Here is a 27870-nt window from a genome sequence, read left to right on the forward strand (position 1 = left end):
GAAGGAGCGTTTAACAAACAGAAGGGGTTTACAGAGAAAAGGCTCCCTGAGGAGCTCTAACCTCTCACCTGATACAGATAATATCATAACATTCCTTTTTGGTTTTCTGCTCAGTAATGAACATTATGTATCAAAACGACACTTCTCAGGCCTGTTTTTCACGTCCTTGTCTCTCCTGTCCTTGAACTACTGATTTATAATTATCTCTCCCTGCCATCCTCAGCAAAACACAGTCCAAATAAAGGACGTGCACGAGACATGCAAAGACAGGAAACACACATTATATTTTTTATAACATGATCCACAGCCCACTCTGCCTGAGTTAGTGTTTGCTGTGTGATGCACAGGGGTGTTTTCAGCCTGGTGCCTGTCAGGCTGTACTCAGGGAGGTAAATCCACCTACGGAGCGTGCGTCACGTCACGTGGCAGTGGGCGTGGCCTCACACCGACACGGAATGCAGCCTGTGGTTCTGTTTGGCACCTTGCCCCGTTTCGCCACCTGAAGAGGAAATCACTTCTCTCTGTACTTTAACGGAGCACCGGCTTTTTTTTTTGGACCGAAGTTCAGCGTTTACCCTCCGGACACTGCGATGCTCTCACCGAGGTCAGTGTGCTCACAGAGCCCGTGAAGTCAGAGCCCTGCCCGGCTGTAACGTGTCTGCTGCACGGGACGTTTACCTGGAGCTCTGCTCACCGTCAGCACCTTTAAAGCAGGTTAACTCGGGCTAACTAGCGGCCCTGTGAGTTACCCGGGTTAGTGATCTGTCCCGGTTCTGTGGTTGGAGAAGTTTAGGTGAAGAAATGAGGCGTAGCAGTGAGACAGGCCCAAACAGGGTGGAGCTCATAGTGTGCATGAAGGGAGTGTTCAAACCAACACAGTACTGCTAATATATAATATATACTACTACTATATACTATATACTATATACTACTACTATATACTATATACTGCTCCTATCTATATATCTGCCACGATAGACGATATTTACCGAGAGGACTGAGATACGACGACGATTAGTACTATAGGACTGCTACTATTTGGTAGCCGAGAGGACGAGAGATAGAGACGACGAGCGATACGAGATAGGCGACGAGATCGATAAGGACGGCCACTGAGACCAAGAGCACGAGGAGTGACGAGAGACGACTACAGATACCGAGACGGCGACCTTGAGAGGACGATAGACGAGAGTCCGGCCGATCGAGACGAGAGCGCCGAGCCGAGACGATAGACTATAGACGCACCCGAGATACGAGATACGAGCGATGACTACTGAGACGTAATCCGCGGACCGAGATACCTAGTCGACGTAGCGCGGCCGCGGCTAACGCTACGCTAGACGAGAGACGCGTAGACCGACGACTAATTACGATTAGACCGAAGACTGCGACTTAGACTAGATACTATATACTGTACTGTATATACTAATATACTCTCTACTGCTCCCGGGGTGAGAGATCTAGTAGACTAGATACTGGCGCTTACGAGTGTATGCGTTATGCCGAGTACTATCGATGCGACTCGATACGGATGACGCTATACTGCGCCTAGATCACTTAGCCTATCGACGGCGACGAGGACTAGTATACTGGACTATATACTTTAGTACTATTATACGGCTACTATTCTATACTATCGACTATCTACGATCTACTGTACTAGCGACTATAGACTGGCCTACTGATCTTAGATACGACTACTATATACTAATAACTATACTAAACGTACGATACTAAGGACGATATCACAGAACTATATACTAATGACGAGACTGCACTTACGACTATACGACTACGTACTAGTACATACTTATCGGAAACTATATCTACTGACTCTATACTAGAGACCATATACGTAACGACGGCTACGAATGACGATTATACATCTATTACTACTACTATTATACTAATTTACTAGAGTACGACGATACTAGATACTAGATCTATATTACTACGCTATCTTATACATACGACTTTACTATATACTACTATATTATACTATATACTCACTCTATATACTATCTACTCCGAATTCACTATACTACTACTACTATATTACTATATATAATATATTGCTTATATTACTATATATAAATCAACTTAACATTGATATTCTGCTACAGTCCTCCTTATTCAAGGGTTTCTTTAAAGATCGATAGATAGATAGATAGATAGATAGATAGATAGATAGATAGATAGATAGATAGATAGATAGAATAAAATACTGTATAAAAAGATAGAAGATAAACAGGTAAATAAGGTGCAGTGGCAAGATGTGTCTGCCTGTCTGTCTGTGTGTGTCTGTCTGTCTGTCTGCCTGTCTGTCTGTGTGTCTGTCTGCTCAGCTGTTCACTGCAGGATTAAAAACAGACAGATGTCTTCGGATGGTTAAATTTAGAAGATGCATGTCTGTTTGTTTTTTTTTGCAGGTTCCTGTTGCTGCGGTCCGCCGCGTCCATGACGACCAGGTCGTTCTGCACGGGGGGCGCGTTGAAGCAGGGCAGGACGCCGGGCAGGGCGCCAGACATGATCGATGGTAAGACCATGACAAACCGTGCGTCCTGTTCGAGCTGGTTGGCTGCGCCCGGTTTAGTTGGAGATCGGTTGCGTGCTGTGTGATTCAACAGGAAGTTTAGTTTTCTGTTTTGCATTGCAGTGATTTCAGAGGATATGACAACATAAACATGAACTCATTAAATTACAGGTGTTCAGTAACGAGCTTAAAACTAACAAAGACACCAAATTATGAAGAAGCCACCGGACTGCACTGTCTGACCGCTGCAGGTGAAGACTCTGCTGCAGGCCCGTCTGATCCCTACATCCCTTTAGATCAGAGATTAACATATCCTGTCAGGTGAAACTCAGGGATGGAAATGACTCAACATTCAGTTTCAGGTTTCTCAGGTGTTCATATTTATAAAGTCACCATTTCCCGACCCTGCATGAATGTCCCTCAAGTGATCGTGGTGCCTTCAGGGTCTATTGATCTTCGTTTTTTTACGTGACAAATTCAAGAAAAGAGTGAACAGTCAGGGCGGCAAAGCCACAGACTGCACACATGCAAATTCAAATCTTCTCATCATTTTTGTCTCTTCACAGGAAATCCACTCTTACACGTGTCGAATGGTGTGTGCTGGTGAACAAATCCGAGACAAATCCTAATTACTAATCTCTTTCTGATTCATGCATGTTGATTACCTCCTGCATGTTTTCTGAACATCCACGGTCTTTTACCTGAAGCACACCTTGTTTCATGTGCGGCAGCTTGTCACTGTGCACCGTTCTGGATTTGACATTCCTCCTCCTGCTTCGCCGCAGAGCTAAACCTCCCTGCAGCCTTCGCTGGTCGTCTGTTAACCTTCTTCTTCCCACGTCATATGCTGCCGCTTCTTTAGTCTTTGTGTTGTTTCATCTTGTCTCACAGTTTGAAGGCTTCAGCGTTAATTCAGGATGTTTCAGTCATTATCAGATCTGTGGCAACGTTTAAATGACAGAGAGCTCCACAACTTTGGTGACAGAGACAATATGAAACATCTAGCCTTGAACTTTTAGTGCTTTCACTCCTCGAGCACGCACACACGCACACACACACACACACACACACACACACACACACACACACATCTGATTGTTACTTTTGTGTTTTTCAGTGCGAAACAGGCTGAGAGAAATCGTGGGAGCTTCCACCAACTGGAGGTACTGAACCGAGAGAACGGATCCCCGAGGTCCTTTGTTATCGCGTGTGATGACTTCGACTAGATGTAGAAATATCGGACAACACACAGTTACAGTTACTTGTTAAAGTAAAGATGTCTGTGTGTGTGTGTGTCGACAAATTCAGCCTCACCTGAGCTGACAGACTTTATTCCAATAATGAAACTTATTTAAGCTGAACATTTAAACTCTGTGTGACTGAATTAACTTTAACGGTTTATGTTGAACGCTCTCGTCTGCAGCGACCACCAGCAGGCCATGACGGAGCGCGTGTCGCTGTCCAACATGTTGGCAAACTCTCAGAAGGACCTCCCAGCCAAAACCATGAAGGACAGCTACCTGGAGGTTCACCTGCCTCTGGGCTCCGAGCCACAGCTCAGAGAGAAGTACCTGACGTACCACAACACCGTCAGGTACACACACACACACACACACACATATACGTGTTTGGATTAACAGACTTCCTCTAACTCGTCGTCTGTCTCTTTCCAGGTTTGGTAGAATCCTGGAGGACTTGGACAGTTTGGCAGGTAACACCAGGACACACACACACACACACACACACACACACACACACGCACACACACACACACACACACAGACTAAACAAACCTTTTCTTCGTGTCGCCTCAGTCCTCATCTCTTACTCTCACACCCACAACCCTGAACTGAAGAGGTCTCCTCTGTCCATCGTCACCGCCCTGGTGGATAAAATCGGTAAGACTCTCTCGTATTGGACATTTACTCAGTACAAATATTAAGTTTATGTTTTCATGCTGTGTTTTCCTGTTGGGCAGACATGAGGCAGCACACCGTCTATCCTGACTGCGACATCAAGTTCACGGGTCACGTGACGTGGGTGGGAAAGACCTCGATTGAAGCCAAGATGCACATGTCACAGGTAGACGGTCTGTGAAGGCAAATCCGGGATGTACCAGGACGAATCTTAACACTGTGACTCTTCTTTCAGTACTGTAACGGAGCTTATGCTCCAGTTCTGGATGCTACGTTCGTCATGGTGGCCCGGGATCCAGAAAACAAGAGGTAGGAGGCAGAATGAAGATGTTCCTTCAGTAAAACTACGTAAACATAATCAGGAAAATGTCTTTAAAGTAATAAACTGTCTCCTTCTTTTATTTCAGGGCAGCTTTTGTAAACCCGCTGAAGCCAGAAGGTCCGGAGGACGAGAAACTCTTCCAGGAAGGAGAAGGTGTGAGATGGTGACACAGCTTTGGTTACCGAGATGTCACGATCCTTTTCATGCCATGTGTGTACTTTGTGTCTTTTCCAGCGAATAAATCTCGCCGCGTGGAGCTCAGCACCGCGTCGCTGCTGAAGGTGGCTCCGACAGACGAGGAGAGGAAGGTCGTGCACAGTCTGTTCCTCAACACGCTGGACACAAAGTACGACACAAACATCCTCCAAGTGTGGACAGTGCTTCATGAAAGTCTTTGTCACGTTCATCACTTGGAGTAAATTGTGCAGAATCCAAGGATCATTTGTGTTCAGCTGTTTAAACATCTTCTTCTACTTCTTCTTTTGCAGGACGGTCAGTTTCCGCAGCAGAGTCCTGCCTCCAAACTCGGTGTGGATGGAAGATGCCAAACTGAAAGGACTGGAGATCTGCCATCCTCAGGTGAGAGGAAGGAGAGGAATCATCATGATATGATCACACCTGATCGATCGTTATTGGAGGATCGATCAGCTGGACTGACGGCAGCTTGGCTTGGTCGGCTCCAAAGATCCTCAGACATGAGTTCGTCTTAAGAAGTCTCACAGAGTTCATCGGCTCGCTCACGCTGCCACCTGCTGGAAATCCAAATACACACTATAGTAACTGTACTGACCTTCAATGCTGGGACACCAGCCACATTCACAGTGTGTGTGTGTGTGTGTGTGTGTGTGTGTGACCAGGAGAGGAACATCTTCAACAGGATCTTTGGAGGTTTCCTGATGAGGAAAGCGTACGAGTTAGGCTGGGCCAACGCCTGCTCCTTCGGGTGAGAGCTTTAAAGAAAGAAACATCACATTCAAACAAATGATTATTAACACGCGATGTTAAAAGTCTTTGCCGTCCGTCCGTCCCTCCATGTGCTGCTGCAGAGGATGTCGCCCGAGTCTGGTCGCCGTTGACGACATCCTCTTCCAGAAGCCCGTGGAGATCGGCTCGCTGCTGCTGCTCTCGTCACAGGTCAGACAGATTGTGTCCGTTTGGATCTGATCGGCGTCTTTGAGGACACTTACATGCATGTTTGCAGCCTACATGCAGGAATGTGAAACAGCAGTGGAGTCCTACAAAGTCTGCTCGCTTTGGGATTGTAAATTTGATCCATTAGGTAGAATTTGTCTTGTTGGATCCTCAACTTCTTGATTTTTAAACATTTCTTCTGCCTGCAGCAGCTTTGTGTCCTTCCTCTGGTTCCTCTGGCAGATCTTCAGCCTTGTTTCCATCAACAGGCTCTAAAACCTGCTGTAGAAACAACTGTACTTCCACCATCATGGAGCATTTAGCAGCTATGGAGCCAGATAGTTCCTCTGCAGGTGGTGGAGACCAAAAATTGAGCTAAAACAAAAGAGAAACTATTGGACTTAGATTGACCAGAGGAACTCAAACACAACTCCAGTGGGATGATGTTACATCTTGTTCTGTGTGTGTGTGTGTGTGTGTGTTTCAGGTGTGTTACACTCAGGGGAAGCACATCCAGGTCAGAGTTCACAGCGAGGTGTTCGACCCGCTGACCCGTCAACACAACACCACCAACGTCTTCCACTACACGTTTGTCTCCGACCGCGACGTCCCGAACATCATTCCGAATACATACGGAGGTGAGATCACACACACACACACACACACACACTCAAACAGTTGTCTGATTACGTGTCCGTCTGTCTCACAGAGTCGATGCTGTACCTGGACGGGAAGAGACACTTTAACCAGACGGTGGAGCACTGAGAGTGACGACACGTCTGCTGCCTACCAAAGCCTTCCAGTGTGTGTGTGTGTGTGCGTGTGTGTGCGTGTGTGTGTGTGTGTGTGTGTGTGTGTGTCACATGGTGACCTGTTTCCTGTTACTTTATTGGTGGTTTACAGTCACAGTACAACAGACAGCTTTTACATTGTAGTCACTCTTTGTCTTGTTACCATGGTGACAGCTCTGACTTCACTGTATGTTACATTTTTTACATTCGCTCGTCGCTTGTACGCACAAAAACACAAACACTCGGCTTTACGTTACTTTTCATCCTGAATGTTTCTCTGAGGGTGTTTCTGCTTCCTGACTTTAAAATGTTTATTTACTCCAACGCAATAAAAGAATTCATATTTATGTCGACGTGTCCTTTGCTTTCATCGTGTGTGATGTGACTGTGATGAGCCAGTGTACCGCGCCTCTCAGCCGTGATGAGGATAGAAACATAAATATTATATGTGTGCACAGACTGGTGTTGCAGTTTCGTTGTTTCGTTGTTTACAATGACAAATAAAGCCTTCATCTAATATTCCTGCAGCAGCTCAGGAAGCTCGACCTGCTCAAAGAGACATGAACAGACTGCAGAGGTCAGCGTCGACTCTCCATTCATGATCTCTGCAGATCCAGCACACGTCTGAACTCTGCAGCAGAACCTGACACAGGAACAGTTTCCTCTCACTGTGATCCACAGCTGACACTGACACAGAGTCAGGAGCTTTACCTGGAAGTTAGAAACTGTTCTCACTGTTTAGTTTGTGTTATTTTAATACATAAACATTATGAAATAATCTACTCATGCTCATGTGCATCTCTATCATTAGTCTGCTGCTGTTTATATATATTAATATAACCAGTACATCCCTCCCTCTGCAGACCCAGCATCTGTCTCTGAACTCTGAACCCGTCATAAGAAAAATCAACTCACTCACAATTGAAGTCTGCTCTCAAACCCTCCTGTTTAAAATGAAAATCGCCTTTTTCCATCTGATTCAGTTGCATTGTCCTATTTTAACCAGTTTTTAAAGTTGTTTTCTTTTATGGTTCTTTTTGTTTGTTTCTGTTATTTATTTATTGTAAGGCGGCTATGAAATAAAATGTATTATGATTAGATTTTTAAAATCTGCCTTTTATCGCGGTCTGTTCTGTCCTTGATTTATTTATATTTTTATTTTTTTTAATCAGAGCCGCTATATAAGGGCGGAACCAATGTTGGCTGCAGTCCGTGTTCCCCGGTTCCTTCTCAGACGGACACTAACACAGCCGTTAATCCTCTCAGTCCGGTCCGGTTTGTTTTGTTTTGGTCCGGTCCTGTTCGGTCCTGTCTGGTCTCCGTGGCATGAAGAACATGTTGGCCGTGCTGTCTCACGCGCTCTGCAGGATCACTGGACGGACTGTGGTGAGAGACGATGCTAACTGTTAGCCACCATGCTAACTGTTAGCTTAGCTTAGCACGAGGCTGTTAGCATGTTAGCATGGTGGCTAACTGTGTGTGTGTAATGCACCGATGTGTGATCGATACTCGCGCCAATATCCGGTTTGATTTTTATTTTAATTTTTTTTAAATACCGCACGAGGCTGAAAATAAATTGTGTTACCTGTGACGTCACACGTGCCGCGCGTTAAAAACGTTAAAGGTCCGGTGTGAAGTTTGGTGACGTCACAGGTGGCGCGTCTGCTGATCGCAACCACGTGACCTCACCGACGTCACCAGGACAGACAGACAGACAGACAGAGACAGGGGGACACTCTCAGACAGACAGACCTGTATCTGTCTGTCTCTCTCTGTCTGTAACTTTCCTGTTTGCTGATTGGTTCATATTTAATGGGCTGTTCCACCCTGACCTCTGACCTTTGACCTCTGACCTTTGCGTGCACATCTGCGTTCCAAATAAATCAGCAATGTGACTCAGTCAACTTTATGTTGCCGACGTGACTGATAATCATCTCTGTGCCTGTTTGACCTTTAACAGAGTCAGTCAAACTCTGACAGTCACAGAATGTTTGAACTGATTTAAAACATTTTTATTCTGCGTGGAAGTGATGATGATTCTTAATGAAGTCTTTGTTTATCTTTATTTAGAAGAACATCAGTGACCTGCTGTGGTTTGTTAAACAGCATCATGTACAGTTATGATTCATCCACAGTTTATGTCAAATTAAATTATATAATGCTCAAATTAATGTTTAATTAAGCAGTGACTAAACTTCTTAACGCAGTGTTCTGAGAATATTTAATCAGGACGTCAGAACCACACGCTCGGATCTTCACAACGTGACGTGAAATTATAAATTGACCCACGTGTGAATGCAGGGTTTGGTTTCAGTTCAGACTCATCGATGTTCACGGTGCTCGCAGCAGCAGCACGTCGTTTGTTCAGCAGCTTTAATGATGAAGTCTGATCCTAAAAACAAACGTGTGACCGGCTGCAGGATCTCTGTTTGTTGCTTTGCTCTGTCCCTCCGGCTTCACGCCCTCCACACTTCATATTTATGTCTCCTCTCCCTCCTTCCTTCCTGCCTCTCCTCTCCTCAGGGAGCCCAGACAGTGTCCGAGGTAAGCCGCCTGCTCCTCCCTCTGCATGCTCAGCATCAGTCCTGTGTGTTTATTTTACATTTTCTTTACACGACGATGTTTTAATAAAAATAATCTCATCTGTGGTCGCACAGTTAAAGCTCGTATTCAACGTTTACAGTGTTTGAGTCCTGAGAGGGAGTGTTTAATGAAGTCAGAGTCTTTGTTACCAAATATTATCTGCTGTGTTCAGAATGTAGACTTCAAGTAACGTCTGTTAAAAGATCCAAGTGTCATTAAACAACATCTCAACATGCAACTTTTATTTTCTGATTTATTAAAAGTAACAAGTCGGCTTGTTGGTGCCAAAGTAAATAAATAACTGTCAGTCGACTGAATGTGTGAGGTCTGTTTTTAATCTATTTAAAAATGTCATGGAGTCATGTCATGTCTAATCCTGCGAGTGTCATTCAGATTATTTAGTTTTCATATAAAATAATCCTCATCAGAGTTCATCAGTCTGTCAAACAGTCCTAAACTCAATCATTGAATTTGTAATGATGTCAAACAGACGAGCAGCTGGCGTCTGACGATGGATTTTAAATTATCTCCTTTTTTATTTAGATTTATTCAGCGTTTATTGTGACGATAAATGTTTGAGATGACGTCAGTTCATGTTGTGATAAAATTAATCATCTGATACGTTTGTGGCATGAACTGATAAATTAAATCAGACTGAAGTTCATCACATTTAACCAAAGATCTCCGTCCACAACAACCTGAGGACGATCGAGCTCCTCCTGTGTCTGTCAGCTGCTTCTGCTGTTTCTGTTTTTTTGTTTTCCACCTGTAGACGCCTCCTCTTCATCATCATCATCATCACCATGTACAGCTGCTCTGGCCGGGCTGTGCTCTGTTCTGATTGGTTGGCTCCTGTGTTCCCCCCCCTCCCCTTCAGTTGCTGATTGACCTGTCAGAGTACGTCAGTCTAACCTCACCGGCGTCGGCGGCGTCCGTCTCGGCAAAGGCTCGGCGACAACCACCCGACCCGCCTCCAGTCAGTACTAGAGCGCCTGCTGCAGAGTTAGTTAGCGTCCACGCCGACCGGACAGACGGAGCAGTAAGAACCAGGCGGCGTCTTCCATGTCTGATCACTAACAGGGGTCACGTTGTTGTTTCCTTCTTGGTTCTGGGTCCTTCTGGTCTGAGACTAACTGAAGATCACAGCAAAGTCACAGCTGATGACTCAAACTAACATTTGCCTGTTGTGAAGCAGCCGAACCTCACGGCTGATTTATCGACTATCAGGATGCATGTCGACGACTTGTCTGGTCGTTTTTAACTCATCGTGTTAAAACAAAGTCGAGGTTTACTCACTAACTTCTGACAGACTTCACCGTCAGCAGGCGGAGCTCGATCTGTTACGAGGACGCGTTTGTGACGCTTCGAATTGAAGCCACAATAACAACGAGAAGTTAAAAGCAATAAATCAATAAAAACTAGAATAAAATGTGAATAAACTGTCAGCTAAACGTGCGTTTTTAAAGGTTCACACAGAGTTCGCAGCTCTGATCTTCTCAGAGAGGTCGCTGCAGTTTTGGAGCTCTTTCTTTTTTATGGATATATTTGGACAGCCAGGAATGAAACATCGAGGATCTCAGGCAGTGAGACGCTGACGGTTCAGATAAATAACTCAGCGAGGCCTCTCGGGGCTTTAAAGTCTTTTGTTGGTTTAAGTAAAATGAGCTCCGGCTTGAGTTGGACAACATCAGATTCTAGAGCCGGTTGATTATCGGCCAGTATGAACTCAAACTTGATTCAGTCAGAAGGCCTCTGTCTTTATTTATTAGTATGTCGGTGCACGACCGCCGACCAATCTGTGAATTTCTTCTTTAAAATCAGTCGATCACAGAAAGTCGACATAATATTGGAAATATCGCCCAGTCCTGCAAATATTTTCCTAGAATGAGTCGTCGTTTATTGCGACGACAACTCGCAGGTCTGGACTTGTGGGTAAAAAGAGGGCTTGGACTCCAGCTGTGGTTTCGAACATCGTTTACTCCTGTTGGTGAATATTTGTCCGGTGTCTTCCCGCCCTCTTATCCTCACTGAGCCTCCACCCGCTGTGACGAGGAGGGCAGCCCTCACGCCGCCTGAGTGGAAGACTTGTGTGCTTTCCTTGTTGTTACGTGTCCGTGATTGTGAGTCGTGTGTTTTTTGTATGACCAACGTTTGACGTGTTTCTTTTGTCACAGGGTGCCAGAGTCGTCGTCTCCCGCTCCTTCGCCGACTTCACCCCTCATGCGACCTTTGACATCAAGGTTGGTGGAGACAAAAATCAAAGAAGAAAAATCTTGAAACCTTTTCTGTTAAATAAACTTTAGACTTTCTGGCCAGTAGAAATGCGACGTGCACCGCCTGGAGGACGGCCCCCCGGTGCAGGCGGAGCTGACTCGGGAGGACGGCCTGAAGTATTACCGAGTCATGCAGACCGTGAGGCGCATGGAGCTCAAAGCTGATCAGCTGTACAAGCAGAAGATCATCCGAGGCTTCTGTCACCTGTACGACGGACAGGTGAGGATGCCTCACTTTGACTTTAACTTTATCTCCTGCCTGCCTGTCTTAACGCTCGTCTTCTCCTGCAGGAAGCGTGTGCAGCAGGCATAGAGGCCGCCATCAACCCCTCCGATCACCTCATCACCGCCTACCGCGCCCACGGATACACGTACACCCGCGGCGTGCCCATTAAGGAGATCCTGGCTGAGCTCACGGGTGAGAGAGATTTAAAAAACCACATGGTCGACTCTTAGATTCCTGCAGTGGCGTCACTCCTCGTCTTTGTCTCCTCCTCAGGGCGTAAAGGCGGCGTGGCCAAAGGCAAAGGAGGCTCCATGCACATGTACGCTCCACACTTCTACGGCGGTAACGGCATCGTGGGGGCGCAGGTAAACGCAAATTAACAAAATCCATTCTAAGTCGCCGTTAAACGTCACAAGTGTCGGTTCATAACTCGGCCGTGACCCGTCCAGGTTCCTCTAGGAGCCGGCATCGCCCTGGCCTGCCAGTACCAAGGCAACAACCAGGTGTGTGTCGCACTCTACGGAGACGGAGCAGCCAATCAGGGCCAGCTGTTTGAGACGTTCAACATGGCGGCCCTGTGGAAGCTGCCGTGCATCTTCATCTGCGAGAACAACCAGTACGGCATGGGGACGTCGATGGAGAGGGCTTCAGCCAGCACCGAGTACTACAAGAGAGGAGACTACGTGCCGGGAATCAGAGTGAGACACTTAGACAGTCTTTCGTCTGAGCTTTACAGCTCGTGGCGACACATTTTGGGTCTTGGGCGGTAGCTGCAGCGTGTCTGCTGGCCGTACGCTGCAGCTGGCCTGTATGGACCTAGACTACAACAGGAGGACGCTGATGTCCGTCCTGGCAGTTGCAGGTGTGAGCATCCATACAGCTGTCTGATGTTCATGTATGATACTGCACACAAACACGTTCTCCTTGGAAACATGCATCACCGTGTGCGTCACTCCCTCTGCAGCTGATTTAACGCTGCTGTTTCTCTCTCAGGTGGACGGGATGGACGTCCTGTGTGTCAGAGAGGCCACGAGGTTCGCTGCAGACCACTGCAGGTCTGGAAAGGTGAGCTGAGATCAGAGAGTTTGTTAGTTTAGAAGTCCACCTGCTGCTGTCCTGAACCGTCCTCACTCCTCTCTACTGCTTCAGGGTCCCATCGTAATGGAGCTGCAGACCTACCGTTACCATGGACACAGCATGAGTGACCCAGGTGTCAGGTGAGCAGCAGCAGTGTGACCTTTCTGCACATCGAGTCAGTCAGATATTAAACATGTCTCTGTGTTTGTGTGTGTCCTTCCCTTTTTGTTCTAACCGATGTAACTTCCTGCAGCTACCGCACCCGTGATGAGATTCAGGAAGTGCGCAGTAAGAGTGACCCCATCTCTCTGCTGAAAGACCGCATGCTCAGCAACAACATGGCGTCTGTAGAGGAGTTCAAGGTGAACACACACACACACACACACACACACACACACACACACACCTCTACAGTTCATATAAGAACCTGCAGTGTGAACAGAGTTGCACGGTGCCAGATCGTAGCAGTTCCTACTATACTAGATATTTTACACGACGGTCCTACCGTGGATTACTGGGACTACATGGCGATCTCTGCTCTCCTCTCGGCTTCTCATTGCATGTAAACAAACCAACTGCAACCGACCTCCACAGCTGCTGAATGATTGGCTGTTTGTCTGTTACTGGTGACGTCCGGGGATATGATAGGCTGTTTCCACACACGGTCTGTTAGATGATTGGCTGTTCAAACTCCATGAAGACAGCTCCGCTTCAGAACAAAACAACAAGCTAAAGTTCTGTCTCGCCCAGACACAAACACGGGACAACATACTCACCGTGGCAGAAGCACCGGGCCCGAGCGGCGAGTCTGCCGCCACATCGTCGTCAGTGGCAACAGTAATTTAGCTTAAAAAATAAACTTTCAGTCTAATTCTTACTCCAGCAGTATTATGTTTATCATCCACCAAACAACATTAGTAATTAATAAGTGTTTATAACTTGTACAAATACATACAGTTCATAAAAATACAAATTCAAAAAAGGCAGCAGTATCGCGATAATACCCGGAACCGCGATACTTAGTCTGGTATAGTATCGCGATACTTAGTCTGGTATAGTATCGCGATACTTAGTCTGGTATAGTGTCAAGTCCAGGTCAGAGGTTGCAGAGTTTATTGAAGCGTGGCGGCGTGCTGATGTACTTAGACACCTGCAAACAAACAAGATGAAGTCTGTAGGGAAGAAAACAAAGGAAGGTCCAGACCAGGAGGTGCTAAAGCCAGTCTTCACTGTGCTACATGTGTGTCGTCTTCATCGATGGTCCGCTGAGTCTTGATACGAGTTAAACCTTTCCGACGTGCGGTGGACTTGATGTTCAATCTGCAGCTTTATCCTCAGATTTCAGCTTGTGACTTCTTTCACATTAATGTTCACAAACATTTTAGTTTGAGCGTCGCTGCGCCTGAATTTCTTGAAGATCTGAGTGGTCTTGTTCTTTGTAGACGTAGTTCTCACGTAGTCCTCACGTAGTCCTCAACGACGAGTTACCTCGTCGTTGAGGATTTGCAGTTCACGTGAGAACTACCTGATTCAGGATGATATAATCTGAGATTAACCTTTCTGTCCTGACAGGAAATCGACGTAGCGATCCGTAAGGAGGTGGAGGAGGCGGCTCAGTTCGCCACGTCCGATCCAGAGCCGCCGCTGGAGGAGCTCTGCAACCACATCTTCCACAACAGCCCGCCGCTGGAGGTCCGCGGGACGCACCCGTGGTCCACGCTGAAGTCCGTCAGCTAAGACCTCCATCAGAAGAAGAGTCCTCCAGCTGCACCCAAAAACCTTCAGCATTCCGCACCTTAACGGGACTCAGTGCTTATTTATAGTTTATATAGATTATATATATTCTTTGTAAACTGCAGAACATACGCACAAAACGCAGCACTTTCACTTTTTATTTTCCGCTTTTAAACATGAATAATGTCCGCCTCTCTTAAAGCTCTCGCCTGTTTGACTTTAAGCAGTTTTAGAGACGTCAGGATGTTGAGTTAAGGCAGCGGTGGAAACGTTTACTGAAGTACTTCAGTACGATTTTAGAGTTACTTTATTTATGTTACGTTATACTCGACTACATTTCAGAGGAAAGTTTGAAACGCACAAAATATTAGATTTAGTTTGAAGCTATGCAGCAGAATCTAAAGTATTTATCATGAGCTCCACCTTTACCAGCATTAAAGTGATTCATTAATGATTAGACTCCTATAATAATATATCATGAGACGGGCCGTACTTTGACTTGAAGTAGTCATACTGTTACTGGAGTAGCTCCTCCACCTCTGCTCTGAAGGTACACACTGTGTGTACTTCACCCTGTGAGGAATATGTGGATGAATAATAAAGAAATCAACAAACAGTTAATTGAATCTCTAAATATTTAACATTCAGAAAAGGTTTTGGCTCGTTCCAACACTTACCAGCCACGCTGGAGCACGTGAACTTCCCACATCTCTACCTACGCGAGGATGTTAAACTAGTAAGTTTGAAAGAAGTTAGAAGATGCTTAAAATCTAACTAGTGTCTGTTAAATGTCACACATGGTGAAAATCTGTGAGGAGTAACTGATTCTCTCCGTCATGTCGTACCGCTCTGTTCTCCACAGCAAAGTTTACTGTTACTGAACCTGAACTTGTACAAATGTGAAGCTTTACTTGACTATTTATGTGTCTGTCTGTGTGCTGAGACTGTTAAATAAATAAATACAGAAAGGTGTGTAAATAAATGACCGTGTGTGCTTCTGTTGACTGAAAACAGAAAAACTTCTTTTACTCACATGAAACAACAAACATGAAATGAGTCGGGTGGAACAGCATCACTTAACGTTTATATAACATCAGATTCTTGAAGTTCTCCGGAGAACCTTTTTTATCCTTTAAGGTTCTTTTAGGAAGTCGACTGCAGAACTTTTGAAGAACCTTTTCTATGTTTAATAATTTTTTCTCCTTTTAAAGGTTCTCTAGAGAACCGGTTCAAGTTCTTGAAGTCACTCTTTGAACACTGTGACCTGGTTTTGATAAAAACAGTTTGAACACCTGACTAATGAATGTTTAATGCAGAACCTGAATAGACGGTTCCCCATGAAGAACCGCTTCAGGTTCTAACTTAAAGTTCACACTGTTGTCTTCTATACTCCCTCCATCACTGACCACTAGATGACACCACCGGGCTGTGAAGTCGGCGTCTGTTTACTGATGTCATGGCGACCAAACATCACAGCTGAACAGAGGAAGGAAGTGTTGCTCTGATAAGGATCACAGCAGAAGTACAACAAGTCCATGTACAGACTTCACTGTCGCTACAGTGAATCGGAAACTGATGTTTTAGACACGAAATCAAAGTAACTAGTAACTAAAGCTGAGATAAATGTAGAAGCTCAAGTACAAGTACCTCAAATATGTGCAGCACTTGAGTAAATGTACTTAGTTACACCCATAACAAAGATTAGACCACGTCATGCGTCACTGAGGTGGAAGAAGTACTCAGTTCCTTTAAATACCACCGTCTAAAATGTACTGCAGTACTCCAAGTAAAAGATTTCAAAATGAAGTAAAAGTACACAAGTAGTGAGAAGTACTCCTCTCAAAGTGTTTTTAAGTGTTTAGTGAATTTTGTGTGGACTCCTCTCAAAGTGTTTTTAAGTGTTTAGTGAATTTTGTGTGGAAAAGATGCAGCAGCAGCTACTGTGTAATCTACAGAGACGTTAAACTAAACCTGCACAGACAGAAAACTAAATCAAAAGTACATATATATATATATATATGATATAGATAATATATATATATAGATATAATATATATTATATATATAAATATATTATATCTATATAACGGTACTGAGGTAGTGCAAAGTAATGTGACTGAATTATTGGACTAGTTGGTTGGTATTAGGTCCAGTGTCGTTTTGGCTCAGTTGCGTGTTCATTGCAGTCTCTTCACCCTCGCCCGTGGAGAAACAAACACTTTATGATGTCTGTATTTAGTTTGTCTGTAGAAACACGGTGTTTTCCACCCTGCGACTTCCACTGAAGACGACCCGCTCCCACCGTGCATATAAAAGAAATATAAATAAATAAATAAATATTCTCATTTTGAATTGTTTAGTTAGTTATGAATGAAAATAGAGGCCCTGAATCTGACACACTGCAGCTTTAAAGCTGCTGACAGACTGCTGGCTCCACACACAGTCTGTCCTACCTGTGAGCATCAGTCTGAACAACTGCTCCTCAAGATATCACACACTGCAAGTCCAGTCCAGCAGATACTGAACTGGTTTGTGCAAAACATCAGTGAAATCTGCCACACATGCATTCTGCACTTTAACAATCAGTGTGTTCTCTGTACAAAGACTAAACTCTTTAGGTTTTAGATTGACTTATTGCATAGTTTCATAGTGTTAAAGTTTTGTTTTCTTGCTGTCACTTACCGTTTGGGAGCTGCTGTAACAAAAACTATTTCCCTTCAGGGATTAATAAAGTGACTCTGATTGTGTTGGAGGACGATGAGACTATAAAGGTAAATAAATAGATTTATATAATTAAATCAGAGTGCAGAAAATGAATGGCAGTGACAGTGAGGAGCAGACCTGTGCTGCAAAGTGTCAGGAGAATGTAGAAGGTGTCTCCTCCACTGCTCTGTGTGTATGCCCTAATTAATTAATTAATTAATTGGACTAGTTAATTAATTAATTAATTAAGCACATTCCTGCTGATTATCTGTGGATTAGTCACCGCTCGGTCTCCATGGATGAATATAATCATCACACACACACACACACACACACACACACACACACACACTCTCGTTGTTACCTTCGGATTCCGCCTCCTGGCGCGTGACGCAGGAGTGACGCAGCGGTCTGACGGACAGGTAAGCCGACACCGGGCGCCATATTGGGCAACAACGGAAGTGAGAGAGAGAAACAGATGAGAGATAACTGTGTGTGTGTGTGTGTGTGTGTGTGTGTGTGTGTGTGTGTTTCCTCCTCCTCCTCATGTTTGTCTCTCTCCGGAGGAAGGGGCGGTCTCTGCGCCGCAGCCAGATCCGGAATTAGAAGGTGTTCGCTCGGCTGTGCTCGGCTGTGTGGGTCGCTGAGCTCCGCAGAGGTTCGGTTCGGTTCGGTTCGGTTCTGATAACCGACACGAAGATAAAGAAGAGAGGAGAGGAGAGAGGAGCCAGCGGAACTGTAGGAACAAATAAAGAGAAACTAAAGGAAGGAGCCGGCGGGACCGAGAAGTGTCGACCGAGGGGAGGGACGACAAGCCGGGGCAGAAAAGAGGAATAAAAAAAGAAGAAGAGACAAAAGTACCGGAGAGGACGGACAAGATGCCCCTGGCCCAGCTGGCGGATCCCTGGCAGAAGATGCCGCTGGGGGGCCCGCATGGAGAGGTGAGACACTCCCGCACAGACACGCACACTTCAGCTTTGACAGTTCATGCACTTCCATGTGGAACGTGAACGCACCATTCGGGACAGGTATTTTAACACAACACACCCCAAAAAATCTTTAAAACTAATTAAAAAAACACAAAATATTAAATATAGAAGCATTAAATTAGACAAAAAAACATAAAACTAATTAAAAAACACAAAATATTAAATATAGAAGCATTAAATTAGACAAAAATCCTTAAAACTAATAAAAAAAACACAAAATATTAAATATAGAAGCATTAAATTAGACAAAAAATCCTTAGAACTAATTAAAAAAACAGAAAATATTAAATATTGAAGCATTAAATTAGACAAAAATCCTCTTTGCTGATGTCAAAGTGTAAAAAATGCTCTAAAAATATGACGACAAAGCAGCTTAAAATGATTACAGACTCTTACTAACGTGCTATAATCCCCCTTTGTTGCATGCTGTGAGTGTTAAAGTGCTGTTCGAGGACACACAGAGTCTGAGGTGATGCAAAAGATGATGCACCTTTCAGTTAAAGATACATTTCAAACCTTGCAGGGACGTAAACACTGTTAGACACAAACACACACACACACACACATGATGCAACGCTCTGTAGTTTCCGTACGGCTGAGTGTCATAATGTGCCACAGTCCAAAACATATCCACTTTAGATTAGAGACTGTGTTTGAGATTAAAGATTACACTGAAAACGTTCATTTACACAATAAATGGGAATTAGTGTCGTTGCTGTGTGTGTGTGTGTGTGTGTGTGTGTGTGACGCCAAAGTGAGTGTGTTAAAGTGATTGTTGGTGCAGCCACGTGTGAAACATTTAGATTTTTTTGGGAGGATTCCAGATGCAAACGGGCAAAACCAAAGTGTGGGATCAGAAAAATGAAACAAAACCAGCTCACACACACTCTGTGTGTGTGTGTGTGTGTGTGTGTGTGTGTGTGTGTGTGTGTGTGTGTGTGTTTTCCTCGTCCTTCCTTCCTACAAACTTTTTGAATCTTGATAAAGAGCAGGAGGAGGCGGCGCCTCCACGACCGCATGATTCAGGAAGAAGTTGCGTCTTTCTCTGCCTCTGTGTGTGTGTGTGTGTGTGTGTGTGTGTGTGTGTGTGTCCACTTCCTGTATGAGGTGTCACAAGGGCTGCATGGAGAAATGGCTGTGTGTGTGTGTGTGTGTGTGTGTGTGTGTGTGTGTGTGTGTGTGTGTGTGTGTGTGTCACTCTGTAGGCAGATCGTGAACAATCAAACCTGATTCACGATCGGCTCAAACACAAAAATGCACTGAGTCACAGCCAGCGTGTCTTTTTTCTTCTTCTCGACAACAAGCTCGTACCTGCTCGCTGTTTCTCCCCACGCCGCCTCGCTCCACCTCACCTTCAACCGCGATAAGAAGAGGGTGGCGGCTGGCGCCGACCTTTGACCTTTGTTCGTCACACCCTCTGTGACGCCTGTCGTACCAGCTCGTTTTTTTTTTTTTTTTCTAGGCCACCACACATGAAAAAACACACACACACACACAAAGGAGTGAGCGCTGAAGCAGTCGTGGAATGAAGGAGAAGAAGGAGAGATGCTTGCCCTCAAGACAAAAATCATTCAACACACAAAGAGTAGATGCAGCGGCTGCACTCGTCTGTTGAAAATGCAGAAACAACAAAGATGAGCGTGAAGCTGAAACGTTTCAGAGAACACGGATGTTCAGTGTGAGAAAATATTAGAAAATGTCTCGATGACGCTTAAATCGGAGAACTGAAACTCAAATATTCAGTTTAATATCAAATCTACTGCACCATTATTGTGCATACTTCTTCTTCTTGCACGTCTACGTCTTCTTCTTGCTCGTCTTGTAACTTAATCTAGTCATGCACGATCAACACCAACCTGACAAGCAGGGCTGGAAAAATGTAGTCCTACCAGAGTCCAGCTGAAGTATCATTTTTCAGTACTCAAGTAGCAATACAAGTTTCTGGAATAGTAGCAGATCTTATTAATACATTGTGGTGTAAAGTAAAGACCTGAGCTGTGTTAGTTCACAAGTTGGCGAGGATACTGTTAGAGTTGGAGTTCACAGAGGCAGTTTGTTTCGACCTAGTTCGGGTTGTTCGGGTTGTACGTGGTGTGTTACCCACAGTAGATGGCGGTCGGCATGCCCCATGAAGAAGCAGCTCTACCTTCCTGTCAGACGGCTCCTTTCCACCGGGAAACTGAAGCTTGTCTATCGATCGACGCTCCCTTCAAAGCCTCCAGACTTCATTGACAGAAATGTAATTTTACCTCACGGATCATGGCAGTTTCTGGTGCCACCGCTGCCTCCATTGGTCGGTTTGTTTGACGTGTGACAAGGTTAGTCGACCCGCGTTGTGTGAGGTGAAATAAGGTTTTTTTTGTTAATAGAGTTTGGAGACGTTGGAGATGGATTGAGTTTCCTGTCAGGAAGGGTTGGAAATCTTCTAAATATAGTGTACACTTAGACTGATATTGATCTTCTTGGGTTTGCCTACCTCCAAATTCCACCCAGCACGGAGTCGACGGGACGTTAGGGCACACAAACAGCCAAAAGGAAAACCACTGAACATATTTAGAAGCACAAACCAAATCTGAGAAAGTTAACGAGAAAGTCTGGTGGGCAACACGCTTCCCAAATGCTGCTGGTGGGGTTTGAAGTCGCGTGGAGAACCGACCAAAACAACCGATCTCCGCTGACGGAGACGTGCCCAGTGGCCCTGTTTTCTACTTTTACTGGTCCAAACTGGGAGTGGACCGCCATCTGCTGTCCGTAGCTGTAGGTAACAAAGTGTTACTTCTAACTTAAAACAGGTTTTTACGTTCGCTGCCTGCAAACATGAACCGATAATCGCTCATTTGGGTTCAAGGTCGGTTCAAAGTCCTCCTCTTATTGTGGGAACAGCTTCCAAAACTTCGAGCACGATCACTCCCCAAATCCAAATAAGACAAAGAATGGTTAAAGTCAGCGTTTCTTATATTCCTGTGGACGTATGGAAGAGTTCCCAGGGTTTGCGGTGGATATTGGGCGACACGGTGTCTTCAGAGAGAGCCCGCATGGTTCATATCCCCGGATCAGCTTCCATCTTCCTTATCGTAATCCTTCAGTCTTCCTCTGTGCCACCCATCACCTCCTCTCTCTCATCTGTCTTCCACCCCGCTGTGCAGATTTCAGGCTTATCCTCCCGCCGCTGCACTTACCGGCAAAGTAAATAATCACCATAATCACTTTTATTGTTGTTATTGTTGTAGTATCGGTGCTATCAGTGTCTGAATCACAGCTGCTGTTCCAGCAGGGGAGCAGACCGGCTGCTAATCTGCTTTACGTAATGCAAATTTAGATCTGTTGTTTCTGGGTTTTGGGTTTTTTTTGCTTTTGGGCGAGTGGGTGACGTAGAAGCGGGCAGAGTTCAGTGTCGCTGCTGATGAAGCTCCCACTCTGGTTGGATTCCTCCGTCACTGGGAGCCGAGGCGAGGTTTTCAAAATACAAAAACTGTGACAGCGTCACGGACGAACGTCACCCTCAGCTGTTTTAAAGCCAAAAAATATGCCGGCATGTTGGATGTACTGCTTCTTCCGTAGATCATTGGCAGACCTGAGTTGGGCTGAAACAAGCCATCTGTAACGACACCCACCTGTCAATCAAAGCGTCCACGCTCTTAATCCTGCATAACTTTAAGCCTTAATATAATGTGAACAGGTGAGTTGTATATAAATTCACCCTCAGTACAGTTGTCATGAACGGGGAAATTAGCTACAGAGACCAAAACTGTTTTTTGTACCAGGCTGTAAACATGTTTATTTCTGCTGTGAAGTTGGACATGGGGACTTATGGAGACTGACTCACTTCTGGAGCCAGCCTCAGGTGGACGTTAGAGGAACTGCACCTAATTGCACTATTAAATATAATATGTTAGTCGTGCATGACCTGTACGGTAAGTACCTGCAGTGACGCTGGAGGTGTTTTCAGTCATGAGTCATGACGGCAGGTGAACGTGTTTCGACCTGAAGCGGTGACGTTGCAGCCGCCTGGCAGGATTACACAGGCAGCAAAAGGGCTAATTACTGTGTCACCACTGTGCTTCAGGTGTGTGTGTGTGTGTTAACTCGATCTCTGTTTGTGTGTGTGTGATTACAGGATGCTCATCATGATCCCGAGGACTCGGTGGGCGAGGACGACTCCATGCCTGTCTGCAACGTAAGTCCGCCTCCCGCTCACGTCGGCTCCAGATTGTGTTTGGCTGGTTTCCGTTAGTCCTGCCTGACATTCAGCGGCTTCAGATGTAAACACGGCGAGCGGCGGCTCTGTTTGTACTGACAACAGCACGACACTCTGAAGTCAGCGATGGCAGCTGTCTGTGTGTGTGTGTGTGTGTGTGTGTGTGTGTGTTTGTCAGCTACAATCAAACAGTCATGAGTCTGACTGGCTGCTATTGACGAGTAAACATCCCTTCCGGTCTTTTTGTTCATTCACATGTGTGGCGACCTTGTGTTGTGTTCACACAAAGCTCAGTCTTTCCACTGTTTGAGAAAACTGACGCCTACACCTGCAGGATAATTGCTGGTATAAAAGCGAAGCACAGCGTGGCTCACTATTAAAGTAGTGAGTCATCTTAATGCCCTCCCTCGGATCCTGCGCCGCGTTCGATACCATCATTTATTCTATACCATATCTTGTTGATTTACTCTTCAGGTAAACCCTCGTTCCTCCTCCTGAGTCCCGGTTTCAAACTTTATTTTGATATGGAAACAGTTTTGCAGTGGCTGCTCATGAAGCTCTCACATATTTCTTGTTTTCCTCTGGTTGTGTTACTGCTGAACATGGTCAGACGCTTTGTTTTCATGCTATCTTATCTCCGTATCTTTGGTGCAGCGTCTTTTTCCGTCAGACAGGGTCGAGCGCTGCAGGGTTATCTGTTTGTGCTGAACGTAACCGCTTTGAAACAATCAGGAAATGACTTATTTTGCAGGCTTTATCGAGGCTGCGCTCGCTTACTCTCATTCACCGTCCATGTCGCTCAACCACATCGAACATCTCTTCAAAACTAAATGTTGTGCATGCAAAATAAATAAATAATAAATCACAGTTTTGCAGCTGTGTGATCTGCTGTTGGCTTTAAATGTTTATTCTGATTATTTCGTGGATGATTTGGGGAAAAGTTTGAAGGCTGCAATCGATGAATATTTTTCATTTCGAACAAAAATTGAACAAAAAGATTGCGAGTCTCTGCCAAGTCCAAAAAATATTCAGTTTACACTGAGAGAAGACACTTTTGGGAAGCAGACAGGATCGTGTGCAGGGTTGTGCAGCGGCGTGTCTATTTGTGTTGAACTCAGCCGCTGTGAAACAATCAAGAAAACAACGAGCCGCCGCTCACTCAGATGAACTGAACCCTGCGTCAGTATGAAACGGTTCAGTCTGCCGAGTGACTGAAAGAAGAAAACCAGAGCAAGAGACACAACTTGAATCCAACATGAGACTCCGACGTGACAGTTTTTATGTTGTATACTAACTGTCATAACTTACCGTGCCATCGAGAACCTATGAGAACCCGTGTTTGTAGTTGATTCTGTGTTTTGAGCATACAGCGGATCCCGCTCAGAGATACGGTATAAGTACAGAGCTGGGCCTTAAGTCTACCCGACATCTCTCTGTGGTGTTCAGATAAAAAAGAAGCTCTCAGTCAGAGGTGAACAGACGATGACTCAGCGTGTGGTCTGATAATCTCATATCTCTGACAGAAGTCTGAACCAAATTACATTTTTTTGACGTGAAGCGGTGGATTTGTCACCACCTGCTTATCAAACCAGAACTCGAGGACGTGGTTTTTGATGAAGCATGAAGCTGCCTTACGTAAACAGCCGATCTCAGTTTATGAGAAAGTAACTGAAGCAGCTGTCGTTTAGTTTGATGCCGTGGCTGAAAGATTAATCGAAATTTGTTTGACATTTGAATATTATTGGTGACATTTGCATCACACAGACTCGTCTAGACCAGCAGCTTGTTTCTTGTTAATAATGTACCTCACCTGAACAGATACGGTGTGGAGTTACTGAAGTAAATGAGGTGCTTTCCAGTCTGTCGTCATCTCCTTTCCACCAACACCACCGTGGTTCCCAACCTGACGGGGGTGGAAGGGCTTCCCACAAGGTCAAATCATGATCTCATTACTCAGGGGAAAAACATTTCTGCTACACGAGTTATGTTTATTTTAAGCCACGTGCTTCGGCCCAGACTGGATTTCGATGGACGTTCATCATCCTCAGAGGATGACCCCCGCAGACAGCTTTGATGATTCCCTATGGAGCCGCCATGAGGTTGAGTTTGACGTCCAACTCTTGAAGGTCCAGTGTGTACCCTCAAAGCTGCACACTGTTCTTATGTAGAGATGTATAGATGTATTGCACATTCCTCACGAGGTTGAAAACTGCCCCGTTCTTAGTACTTCAGTGTGAAGTGATGGTGGATGGGTGGACGGGTGGACGGGGGCATTTCCATGGTGGCTCTGGGGCAAAAAACGTTTTGGGGCCTGGTCCTGAAGGTCCTGATGCTCCTGTAGTGTCTTCTATAGTTCTAATAACTTTGCTGATCTCGTAACTTTTTTACTGGTTGTTTTGGTTCATAGTCCTGCATGATGAGTGCTAATTGAAACTGAGATTGTGACCATGGTAAACATTGAACATCGCCATGCTGCACTGTAAAAAACTGCCAAACCATGACGGTAGAAGACCGTAAAATATGCCATGAAGTATGTACTGTGTTTTATTGTATACAGTAAAACACAGTCATACTTTAAGGCCTTTATTTATACACCATTTTAAAGGGAATCATACAGAATAAAGAAGTATTTTATATTAGAGACTGAAACACTAATATTTAAAGGGACTACAGACATTTTAAAATGTGGAATAAAACGCCAACCTTGAAATAAACAGTCCTACATCTATTCACCGTGATATTAAATATAAAATTAGACCAAGTTTTATCGTATTTATTACAGCAACACACACAGCTGCCAGTTTTTTGACGGTGTAGTGTTTTTATGGCGAGCTCGTTAGCAGTTCAGCTCAAAGCACGACTGTGAACTGTGTTTATGATGATTTATTTATGAATTCTGCACGTTTTTATTCAGGCGAAGCAAGCTGAGGTTTGAGCAGAGGTCGCTTTAGATTAAAGCAGCATCATAATCCACATTTCACGCAGCAGATGATTTCGGCCTCCTGTTGTTTCCTCTGTGACATCAGCTGCTCAGTGTTCGTTCTTCATCCTTCCACCTCATCAGCCTCTGTTTTCCCACCTCGTTTATCACTTTCTAAAGAAACCTCAGACACACGACGAGTTCATGCGCGTGAGATTAAAGGGACAGTGGCATCATGTCTTGATGTAGATGTAAAAGGTTTATTATATGTCCCTGAAAACACAGTTATGTGTTATACTCACTAAAAGATAAGAGATCTGTCACAGTGACGGACAGCTGTCAGATTTTTCACTCATTGTTAAAAAGATTCAATCGATGACGGAGTGTGATGGGTCGACGTCGGCCCTGCTGAGGAGGAAGCATCACACAGGCCTCGAACAAAGACACGACTGCACTGAAAGGCTTTCCGAGCCGCGGCGTGTTCGGGAATCACTCGTCCAGTTATCTGTCGATACACCGACGTCTCCGTTTGAATCAAACAGAATTCAACTTCGATCTCACTTAGATGGTCTTTCTAGTTGCAAACTGTGTGTGTGTGTGTGTGTGTGTGTGTGTTGTCGGCGGCAGGCGGGCAGGGCAGCTGCACGCATCGATTTTTAAATGCAGAGGAGATGGCTTATGGATCTACTGTCTGAGAAGAGCTGAGCACTCATTACCTCACTCTCCAGAGTCTGCAGCACACACACTCACACACACATATGCATACACACACACACACACACACACACACACACACACACCAAGCTCCAAGGCAAGAAGCTCGAGGTGAAAACGGAACAAACGTCACGTCATGTGTGAGGATGAATATATTAAAAAAAGCTGTTAATGAGTGAGTTAGACTATATTCCACTGTGAGTGTGAAACGTGTGTGTGTGTGTGTGCGTGTGTGTTGTCTCAGGTTAAATTTGGGTAACGAGGCGGTTTCTTTGCGCTCTGTGTGCCTCGGGTGTTAAAACTGAATGCATTCAATCATCTAGAAGTCCATCGTCAATAAAAAAAACGCTTCGATAATTAAATAATTGTTTTAATTAATTAGATTCTGTCACGTTTGATGCTAAAATCACAAACACGCGTTCGTTCCAGCCGCTCACACGTGAAGATTTGATGCTTTTCTTTGTCATACGCGATAATAAACTGAATATTTTTGAGTTTTTGGAAGTTATAGCAGACGTTTATCACTGAAAACAAAGTCCAGATTAATCTACAATGAAAATAATTAGTAAATAATTAGCCTTACAGTAAACCCAGCCCTGTTTTAAATCTAACCTTCACCTCAGAACCAGGTCTAAATCCTCACGGCTCATTAAAGAAGTTCTTCTCACAAAGCTAGAGTTACAACAACACACACACACACACACACACACACACACAGACACACACACACCGACATCATCACAGTCACATTTGAGCCTGATGCTCATTGTTGAGTCGATAACACACTCACACACATAATTATCACCACGATTGCGAGTTGGTTTGACGGCAACACACTCCCTTCACATTCTGACTGCACTGCTCATTGTTGAGTCACACACACACACACACACACACACACACACACACACACACTGATGCCCCCCAGCGAGGCAGAAAATGTTTTCCAGACAGCGTTACGAACATCGCTGCTCTCTGAGGGACCAACCAACATCTGCAGCCGTGTGTGTGTGTGTGTGTGTGTGTGTGTGTGTGTGTGTGTGTGTGTGTGTGTGTGTTTTGGATAGACAGTATCATGTTTGGGCCCAGGATGAGGTCACTCATTCACTGTGGGAGAGACAGACGCTGACCACCGACTCTTAACCCCTGACACACTCGAACACGTACATCAGGTTTCGAGTTACATCTGAATATTTGTCTCTACATTTGACTTCGAGTTGTTTTTATGTTCGACACTCGAACACGAGAGCCGATCGCCTGATGCAGTCAGAGAAACTATGACGACACAAACCGACTCTCAAACCTCCTCAAACGTGTGGAACTAAATGTTGCAGATACAAAATGAATCACAAGTTTGCAGCTGCATGATCTGCTCCTTTTAAAGTTTACCCCTAAAACACACTGCATGCGGGATACGTTTCAGTTTTAGTCAATGTGTCGGCTCACACAGTCTCCGGCAGCCCTCCGCAACACAGACGCAGAGCTTCTACTTTTCCCGGACGCATAAATCTGCACAGAGCAGACTGTGCGGGGAAGGAAATCAGCTACAAAATTCAAAATAAAACCCCGGTTGATTTTCAAAATAAATCACTCTGTGTTCACCGCGGATCGAGTTTCATTTCAAGAACACGTCATAATGGGCGGGGCCGACCTGAAGTCAACAGGTGAGGGTGTAATCATTGATGACACCTCACGTCCTTTTTATAAGGACACCAGAAAAAGGATGCGGCGTGGAATGTCATCGCAGGAGTCAAAGAGAC

The 27870-nt window shown here is 45.0% G+C and overlaps 3 protein-coding genes across 7 annotated transcripts in view; all 3 read left to right on the plus strand.

The window, feature by feature from the left end:
* The first annotated feature begins 422 nt into the window (after nucleotides 1-422).
* acot9.1 (acyl-CoA thioesterase 9, tandem duplicate 1) lies at nucleotides 423-7040 on the plus strand. 2 transcript variants are annotated; one of them, XM_027274450.1, is made up of 16 exons: nucleotides 424-604; nucleotides 2430-2536; nucleotides 3100-3126; nucleotides 3651-3696; nucleotides 3957-4127; nucleotides 4207-4244; nucleotides 4348-4431; nucleotides 4512-4615; nucleotides 4685-4758; nucleotides 4857-4924; nucleotides 5006-5117; nucleotides 5260-5350; nucleotides 5629-5714; nucleotides 5818-5905; nucleotides 6390-6540; nucleotides 6612-7040. In XM_027274450.1, the coding sequence occupies exons 1-16, from the start codon at nucleotides 591-593 to the stop codon at nucleotides 6665-6667; spliced, it is 1317 nt and encodes a 438-aa protein (XP_027130251.1). In that variant the 5' UTR covers nucleotides 424-590; the 3' UTR covers nucleotides 6668-7040. The 2 variants fall into 2 exon arrangements, with proteins under 2 accessions (XP_027130252.1, XP_027130251.1); XM_027274451.1 differs by lacking the exon at nucleotides 3100-3126 and having other exon boundaries at nucleotides 423-604.
* Nucleotides 7041-7891: 851 nt separating this feature from the next.
* On the plus strand, nucleotides 7892-14896 carry pdha1b (pyruvate dehydrogenase E1 subunit alpha 1b). 4 transcript variants are annotated; one of them, XM_027274446.1, is made up of 12 exons: nucleotides 7892-8079; nucleotides 9217-9237; nucleotides 10154-10315; nucleotides 11451-11516; nucleotides 11596-11769; nucleotides 11841-11967; nucleotides 12049-12140; nucleotides 12225-12473; nucleotides 12769-12840; nucleotides 12925-12992; nucleotides 13106-13214; nucleotides 14425-14896. In XM_027274446.1, the coding sequence occupies exons 1-12, from the start codon at nucleotides 8020-8022 to the stop codon at nucleotides 14587-14589; spliced, it is 1365 nt and encodes a 454-aa protein (XP_027130247.1). In that variant the 5' UTR covers nucleotides 7892-8019; the 3' UTR covers nucleotides 14590-14896. The 4 variants fall into 4 exon arrangements, with proteins under 4 accessions (XP_027130247.1, XP_027130248.1, XP_027130249.1 ...); XM_027274447.1 differs by lacking the exon at nucleotides 9217-9237; XM_027274448.1 differs by lacking the exon at nucleotides 10154-10315 and having other exon boundaries at nucleotides 7893-8079.
* Nucleotides 14897-17806: 2910 nt separating this feature from the next.
* The window catches only part of rps6ka3b (ribosomal protein S6 kinase, polypeptide 3b), a 37152-nt gene continuing 27088 nt past the window's right edge, over nucleotides 17807-27870 (plus strand). The window contains exons 1-2 of the mRNA XM_019263630.2: nucleotides 17807-18230; nucleotides 22396-22455. Of these exons, the coding sequence (XP_019119175.1) occupies nucleotides 18168-18230; nucleotides 22396-22455 (123 nt within the window). The 5' untranslated portion in view covers nucleotides 17807-18167. The remainder of the gene's footprint in view (nucleotides 18231-22395; nucleotides 22456-27870) is intronic.

Source organism: Larimichthys crocea, chromosome XXIII, assembly GCF_000972845.2.
Source record: "Larimichthys crocea isolate SSNF chromosome XXIII, L_crocea_2.0, whole genome shotgun sequence".
NCBI lineage: Eukaryota > Metazoa > Chordata > Actinopteri > Sciaenidae > Larimichthys > Larimichthys crocea.